We start from the raw sequence: 9,083 nt of genomic DNA, 5'->3' as shown, positions 1-9,083 counted from the left end.
AATCCGTTTGTCTGTCCTCTCTGTGTTTAGCCCCTTGTGGGTAGTAAAGAAATAATTGCTGTCTTCTGGCTCATATCATCCCCACATGAGAGTCACTTACCTGGAGTGGGATAGAGTTTGTCAGCTTTCCTGCTTATTAGAACTTCGGTTTTTGTGATGTTAAATTTGAGGCTCTTTGCTTCCCGGTGATCATTCCACAGATGGAATGTCTTTTCTGGTTCTGCAACAGATTCTGTTATGAGAGTAACACCATCAGCATATAATAGTTCCTAGTGGCAAACAGTCTTAAATTTCTCTCCTCCACAGCATGATCATTGCCAGAGCGGCTAACTGGCGTTCGTGCTGATGTTCACGTAAAAAGCACCATTTGAGCGTGATTGTTACCAGCGTCGCCTTACTGGTACTTGTGCCAGTGTGCAGGTGACACGTAAAAAAAGAAAACATGATTTTTTTCGTGGCTGTTGCCAGTACCACCTGACTGGCCCTCGTGCCGGTGGAACGTAAAAGCACCCACTACACTCTCGGAGTGGTTGGCGTTAGGAAGGGAATCAAGCTGTAGAAACTCTGCCAGATCAAATTTGAGCCGGGTGCAGCCATCTGGTTCACCAGACCTCAGTCAAATCATCCAACCCTTGCCGGCATTGTAAGCGGATGTTAAACGATGATGATAAAATGATATAACATAAGATGTCAGTATTGTGTAACTGGCACGTGTGCCAGTGGCACATAATAAACACCATTCGAACATGGGCCCTACAATGGCAGTAACAAGTGACAGAGACCTTTAACAATATACTGTGCTTGAGAAGACCTATCAAACCAAGTGAGACTGAGGTCATGGCCGATGTTGGTGTCGCATAACTGGCACCTGTGCGAGTGGGACGTAAAAAGCACCCGCTACACTCTTGGAGTGGTTGGCGTTAGGAAGGGCATCCAGCTGTAGAAACTCTGCCAGATCAAGATTGGGGTCTGGTGCAGCCATCTGGTTCGCCAGTCCTCAGTCAAATCGTCCAACCCATGCCAGCATGGAAAGCAGACGTTTGATGATGATGATGATGTAAAAGTATATTTCTCCGTTATTGCTATCTGCTTCCATGCGATGGCAGCTAAGATAAGGATCAGCAGCTATTCCATTAGACCTTTCTATGGCGAAGAGATGTAGTGGCCTGGATCCATAAGATCAAAGTAGTGGTCAGGCTACGATCATCAACGATGTAGCAGGTCTCATGGTTTTGTACCTGGATGGAAGCGTGCTGGCTCTATACCTTGAGATGGATCTATACCTTAAGATAAGGATCGGCAGCTATGCCATTAGACCTCCACAGAAATTTAAAACTGTTTGCCACTAGGAACTATTATATATTTCTTTACTGCCCACAAGGGGCTAAACATAGAGGGGACAAACAAGGACAGACAAATGGATTAAGTCAATTACATCGACCCCAGGGCGAAACTGGTACTTAATTTATGGACCCCGAAAGGATGAAAGGCAAAGTCGACCTCGGCGGAATTTGAACTCAGAACGTGGTGGCAGACGAAATACCTATTTCTTTATTACCCACAGAGGGCTAAACACAGAGGGGACAAACAAGGACAGACAAACGGATTAAGTCGATTACATCGACCCCAGGGCGAAACTGGTACTTAATTTATTGACCCCGAAAGGATGAAAGGCAAAGTCGACCTCGGCGGAATTTGAACTCAGAACATAGCGGCAGACGAAATACCGCTAAGCATTTCACCCGGCATCCTAACGATTCTGCCAGCTCGCCGCCTTCTATTATATGCTGATGGTTTTACTCTCATAACAGAATCTGTAGCAGTTGATGCAAATGAGGAAAATGTATAAAATAAATTTATTCAACAAAGAGTAAAACAATGGCTGTACTTTATTTCACCAGGAAATCGATTTTATTACTGATATCTTTATTCACCACAATATCAATAAATATATGTTCAGTTAAGATACGTTATTGAAAGATTTAGCAAAGATAACACAGTCATGTAAGTCTTATCTTGTATATGTTTGTGTTGAGTGATTTCTACAAAAGAATGGTTTATTACAGATGTCACAGTGCTATGATTTCTCTCCTGTATGACTGCATTTGTGATCAGCCAAATCATTTTTGCCAGGAAATGATTTATCACAGATATCACACAGATGTGACTTGTATCTTCTCAACCCTTTCGTTATTGTATTTATTTTGAGATGCTCTGTATTTCTTTCAATTAATTTTAAATATAACAAAGAATTTAGTAAAATAACTTCATTACCATTAAGCTAGTGTTAGGAACATAAGTTGTGACTAATGTTTGGTGGAAGATTTTAATTCAAAATTTATAAAAACAAGACATTTGTACTACAGAGCCAGAGGCGGTTTCAGTGGGGTTGGTATCAAAAGAGTTAAGAATTGTTTCTCTATTATATATCTTAACCCTTTTGTTACCATATTTATTTTGAAATGTTCTGTGTTTCTTTCAATTAATTTTAAAAATAACACAGAATTTAGTAAAATAACTTAGTTATCATTAAGCTAGTGTTAGGAACATAAATTGTGACTAAGGTTTGGTGGAAGATTTTAATTCAATACTTATGAAAACAAAGACATTTGTACTACAGAGCCAAAGGCAGTTTCAGCAGGGTTGGTAACGAAAGAGTTAAGTGACCTGACTGGGAAAATGGCTTACCACAAAAATCACAATGTGGTTTCTCTCATGTGAATGTGTCTCTGTTCAGCTAATTTATTTCTTCAAAGGGATAACTTACACCAAAGATCTCTAAGTGCTATGGTTTCTCACTCCTATGAATATATTTGTGCCTAGTAAGGGCACTTCTGTAACTAAATGACTTATCACAAATGTCACAATGAAATGGTTTCTCTCCTGTATGAATGCGTCTGTGAATAGCAACACTCCTTTTTTGAGAGAATGACATACCACAGATATCACATTGATGGGGTTTCTGCCCAGTATGCATAAATTTGTGAGTTGTAAATCCAGTTCTGTAAGAGAATGATTTACCACAGATATCACAATGATATGGTTTTTCTCCTGTGTGAATGTATATGTGATCAGCAAAATTATTTTTTCCAGAGAATGATTTATCACAGATATCACAGTGATATCGCTTCTCTCCAGTATGAATGGATTTGTGTTGATTTAAGGTACCTTTGCGAGAGAATGATTTTCCACAGGTATCGCAGTGATATGGTTTTTCACGAGTGTGAATGCGTCCATGTTCGACTAACATATGTTTTACATTGAATGACTTGCCACAGATATCACAGTGATATGGCTTCTCTCCTGTATGAATACGTATGTGGATGGTTAACCTACTTCCTAAGGAGAATGATTTACCACAGATATCACAGCAATGTGGTTTCTCGCCTGTATGAATAATTTTGTGAGAAGTAACATTGCATTTTTGAGAGAAAGATTTACCACAGACATCACAGTAATATCGTTTCTCTCCTGTGTGACTATATTTGTGAGAAGTAAGGGAATTCTTTTGAGAGAAAGACTTTCCACAGATATCACACTGATATGGTTTTTCTCCAGTATGAATGCGTCTGTGATCGGCTAAGTTCTTTCTTAGAGAGAATGATTTACTACAGATATCACAGGTATATGGTTTCTCTCCTGTATGAATGTATTTGTGTGTAGCAAGGCCACTCTTTTGAGAGAAGGATTTGCCACAGACATCACAATTATATGGTTTCACGCCTGTGTGAATATTCTTGTGTTTATTAAAGCTGCTGGTGTAAGAGAAGGATTTACCACAAATATCACACTTGTGGGGTCTTTCACCTGTATGAATGTATTTATGAGTATCAAGAGTACCTTTTTCAGAGAATGATTTACCACAAATATCACACTGATGTGGCTTTTCACCTGTATGAATACGCTTGTGAACGTTGAGATTTCCCTGACTAGATAATGACTTTTTACAAATATCACAACTGTATGATGGTTTTTCTCTTTCTTTTGCCATCTCTTCAGAAAATAAGCTATCCTTTAAATGACTCATTGTTCTATATTTCTTATACAACCACAAATTATATATTTCTTGTTTCCTTTTTTTTATATATTCCTATAATGTTCCGAATACTTCAACTACCATATTTTCAGCAAGTCTGATCTTTGCAGATTTTTCCAAGTTCAAACACAATGAGAGATACCTTTATAAATATTCCAGGCAATGTAGAAAGAAAATGGTGCTACTAATTCAGAAGAAATATTTCACTTTTTCCAGAAACAGGGTTATGTCTTTTATTTATAACATCTTCCATTAGTCTTCAAAAGATGATCAATATTCACGAATGTATCTGCAGGAAAATCTTGCTTATGCCACAGACGTCTGATATTCTGAAACGATATAGAAACAATACAAAATATGGGAAATACTTAAAAAGCATAGATTCAGCTATAGAAATATTAATTGTCATTATGATAAACTGTACATATAAACTTTTACCAGAAAAATTATTCTTTACTATAACAATTGCAGCGTGGAAGGTGTTTATAAGCCATTTAAGAAACACACAAAAACCGTTAGATTCACTTCAGATGCAGCACGGATTTTTGTCAGCGAACAGGTCGTGGTCTGAAAGCGATGGAAATATTTTGACAAATTAACCCTTTCGTTACCAACCCGGCTGAAACCGACTCTGGCCCTGAGTACAAATGTCTCATTTTCATAAGTTTTGAATTAAAATCTTCCACCAAACTTTAGTCACAATTTATATTCCTAACACTAGCTTAATGATAACGAAGTTATTTTACTAAATTCTTTGTTATATTTAAAGTAATTGAAAGAAACACAGAGCATCTCAAAATAAATACAGTAACGAAAGGGTTAAATTTAAATGTTGAAGTGAATCTAACGGTTTTTGTGTGTTTCTTAAATGGCTTATGAACACCTTCCATGCTGCAATTGTTTCTGTTCCAGCACACGATCTCAGATCAAGTCACTTGCTATGCAAGTACATCTCCATAATATATATATATATAGCATGGAATTTTGTCAGTGAACAGGTCATGGTCTTAAAATGAAGAAAATATTTTGACAAATTAAATTTAAATGTTGAAGTGAATCTCCCGGCTTTTGTGTGTTTCTTAAATGCCTTATAAACACCTTCCACGCTGCAATTGTTTCCGTTCCAGCACACGATCTCAGATCAGGTCACTTGCTATGCAAGTACATCTCCGTAATATTCTTTACTATATATTTTGTTATTAAAATTACATAATACATCTTTGCATCATGTCTACATATACACAGGCATTGGCTCCTTCAACTTCAGATATTATGCAACATGTTAAACTACAGAATATTGGACAATACCTATTTCTTTACTACCCACAAGGGGCTAAACACAGAGAGGACAAACGGATTAAGTCGATTATATCGACCCCAGTGCGTAACTGGTACTTATTTAATCGACCCCGAAAGAATTTGAACTCAGAACATAACGGTAGACAAAATACGGCTATGCATTTCGCCCGGCGTGCTAACATTTCTGCCAGCTCGACGCATTTGGACAATACCTATTTCTTTATTACCCACAAGGGGCTAAACAAGGATAGACATAGGTATTATGTCGATTACATCGACCCCAGTGCGTAACTGGTACTTAGTACTATCTTAGCAAACATGTCCAAGTCGCTGTCACCCCTGACTAAGCGGACCTATTAACGAACCATGTTGTTGTTATCTATATATAACAACAACAGTATTCACGACAGTTAGACTTTAATAACAAATCGATTTAGTCACCAACTGACTGCGCCTGTTCCTCTCGTAACTTTTTTTATAATGTATATCTTTTGAGGAAATACTCATCATACATTTGAAGGTGTCGGATCACAAATATGATTATGAAATTTCATTTTTTTTCTTCTTTCTTTCCTTGGTGATCGTGTCTACCGAAAGTTGTATCTTGTTTTACGATAGCGGTGGTATCACTGGCCACGTTTCAGTCGGATGTTGTGCTCTATGATATTGGACATATCCATTAACGTGGATCATTCTTCTTCCTTTCTTCTTTATGCTTTTAAAACCCTCCAACACGGAATACAGGCCACTTATAGTTGAATATCATGTCGCATAATTTTTGGCTTCTGTACTTATTACTCTGCCATGAATGTCCCCCTTTCTCTAGTTCCTTTTGTGTTGATCTCTGCCACGAGTTGTATCTTGTTTTAGAAGGAGAGGTAGACCCTTAGGTCTACCTCTCCTTCTATACCCATCCGTGGAGTATAGGCCACTTATAACTGAATTCCATGTCGCATAATTTTTCGCTTCTGTACTTATACTCTGCCATGAATGTCCCCCTTTCTCTAATTCCTTCTGTGTTGATCTCCACCACGAATTCTCAGGCCTACCTATCTTTCTATATCCATCCGTATTCCACTGTAAAGCACTTTTCGCTACATTTGGTGTGTCTTTTCTAATTGTGCTACCAATCCACTTCCACTTTTTCTTAAATATTTGCTCCCTAATCGAAACTTGATTTGTTCTTTGCCATAGCTCCATATCGCTTATGTGTTCGGGCCATTTAATTTCAAGTATACTATGCAAGCATTGCCAACAGAGATATGTAGCAAGTCACACCTCTAATATAAAATAATAGACAGCTTTCGATGGACACAATTACCAAGTGGAATATCTACTGTAATAATAGAAATTAAAAATCTGGTATTTTTTCATCGCTATATCAATTAAAATCTAGATTTTCTGGGCATAATCAAAGAACTTTACTGGAGAATAAAATTACTGAACTTTATGAATGCGGTTTGCAATAAGGCATGGTAAAAGGATAGTCTTATAATTAGACTCTATAACAAATGCATTAATTAGTAGAAAAAATTAATTAATTAATTAAATTAGAAAAACCGATGAAACAGAACACAATTGAAAAAATAGAATTAAAGCCAGGATGACAGACTTTTACTAAAAATAAAATATCTATTATAACTTACCTGTTATGATAAATAAATCAGTGATTAATGTGAAAGATCTTTAATTAAGCGAAGGAGTGATCTAACGGTAAATATTATTTGGAGATATTGCAAAAACCGGCACAGAAAAATCAACGAAACGAAATCTCACTCCGAATGTTTTGTACCTCGTTTTGTCGATTGCTAATACTAAGGTAGCAATTTTTAAAAATTTTTTGTTGCTACAGTTACTTTTTGAAAATGCGAATTGTAAGAAACGTATCCGAATAATTACAAAATAAACAAAATTAGAACTCCGCTGCTTATTTTCATGTCTGACGCTAATTTTACAGTGGATATGGAAGCACTCCGTCGGTTACGACGACGAGGGTTCCGGTTGATCCGAATCAACGGAACAGCCTGCTCGTGAAATTAACGTGTAAGTGGCTGAGCACTCCACAGGCACGTGTACCCTTAACGTAGTTCTCAGGGATATTCAGCGTGACACAGAGAGTGACAAGGCCGGCCCTTTGAAATACAGGTACAACAGAAACAGGAAGTAAGAGTGAGAGAAAGTTGTGGTGAAAGAGTACAGCAGAGATCACCACCATCCCCTGCCGGAGCCTCGTGGAGCTTTAGGTGTTTTCGCTCAATAAACACTCACAACGCCCGGTCTGGGAATCGAAACCGCGAGTCCGTTGCCCTAACCACTGGGCCATTGCGCCACCACTAATTTTACAGTAGCCTTTTACTAAACACCTAAGTTACAGGGACGCAAATAAACCAACACAGCTTGTCAGACAGTCGGGGAGGTTCCAAGCACAAAGACACTTATGGAGTATATTTGATGCTATTTTACACCAAGTCTTCTAGTGTCTGCAGCCTTTCTTTTCTTTAGGCAATTGTCCTCGTATATATGCATCATCTGATGCCTTTTATGCCGAAGTTTTGTACATGAACACTGACATTTCACATCCAATGGACCGTAATACCTTCGTTCATCTACTGTCTTCACACGTTCTCTGCATTCAGGGCTTGTATCTCATTCTCATGTAGCATTGCTGTTTCTACACAAGCATATACAATCTTCTAACTAAGGCAGCAAGCTGGCAGAAACTTTAGTACACCGGGTGAAATGCTCTTCATCTGAGTTCAAATTCCGCTGAGGTCAACTTTCATCCTTTCAGGGTCGATTAAATAAGCACCAGTTACACACCGGTGTCGATATAATCAACTTAATACGTTTGTCTGTCCTTGTTTGTCCCCTCTGTATGTAGCCCCTTGTGGGCAGTAAAGAAATAAGAAACTTTAGCATGCCAGCGAAATGCTTAGTTGTTACGTTCTGAGATCAAATTCCACTGAGGTCGACTTTGCCTTTCATCCTTTTGGGGTTGATAAATTAAGTACCAGTTATGCACTGGAGTCGATGTAATTGACTTATTCCCTTTGTCTGTCCTTGTTTGTCCTCTCTATGTTTAACCCCTTGTGGGCAATAAAGAAATAAGAAACTTTAGCATGCCAGGCAAAATGCCTAGCAGTACTTCATCTGCTGTTATGTTCTGAGTTCAAATTCCGCCGAGGTCGACTTTGCCTTTCATCCTTTTGGGGTCGATTAAATAAGTACCAGTTACGCACTGGGGTCGATCTAATTGACTTAATCTGTTTGTCTGTCTCCTCTGTGTGTAGCCCCTTGTGGGCAGTAAATAAATAGCAATCTTCTAACTACTCAGAGAGAGAGAGAGACCTTTAACTGCAAATAATAGTTCTCTGAACTCTCTTCATCCTATTCTTATTCTAACAACTACACTTTTGGGATATCCAACACCATTACTAATCAGGTCTACTGGAAACAGAAACTATCTTATTTCTTTACTACCCAAAAGGGGCTAAACACAGAGAGGACAAACAAGGACAGACAAACGGATTAAGTCGATTATATCAACCCCAGTGCATAACTGGTACTTATTTAATTAACCCCGAAAGGATGAAAGGCAAAGTCGAACTTGGCGGAATTTGAACTCAGAACGTAACAACAGACGAAATACCTATTTCTTTACTACCCACAAGGGGCTAAACACAGAGGGGACAAACAAGGACAAAGGGATTAAGTCGATTATATCGACCCCAGTATATAAATAAGGCGG

The 9,083-nt window shown here is 38.2% G+C and overlaps 1 protein-coding gene across 2 annotated transcripts; it reads right to left on the bottom strand.

The window, feature by feature from the left end:
* Nucleotides 1-2,538: 2,538 nt before the first annotated feature.
* Nucleotides 2,539-7,167, bottom strand: LOC118768136 (zinc finger protein 93-like). Of its 2 annotated transcripts, none has more exons than XM_036514009.1 (2): nt 6,982-7,167; nt 2,539-4,365 (listed from the first exon to the last, which is right to left on the bottom strand). In XM_036514009.1, exon 2 carries the CDS (start codon nt 4,025-4,027, stop codon nt 2,786-2,788), a length of 1,242 nt encoding a protein of 413 aa, XP_036369902.1. In that variant the 5' UTR covers nt 4,028-4,365; nt 6,982-7,167; the 3' UTR covers nt 2,539-2,785. The 2 variants fall into 2 exon arrangements, with proteins under 2 accessions (XP_036369902.1, XP_036369903.1); XM_036514010.1 differs by lacking the exon at nt 6,982-7,167 and adding an exon at nt 4,475-4,497.
* Nucleotides 7,168-9,083: the final 1,916 nt, after the last annotated feature.

This window comes from Octopus sinensis, linkage group LG27 (assembly GCF_006345805.1).
Source record: "Octopus sinensis linkage group LG27, ASM634580v1, whole genome shotgun sequence".
In the NCBI taxonomy this organism is placed as follows: Eukaryota; Metazoa; Mollusca; class Cephalopoda; order Octopoda; family Octopodidae; genus Octopus; species Octopus sinensis.
Note: the sequence above shows the minus strand (reverse complement) of the source record. Positions and strands in the feature narration are given on the sequence as shown.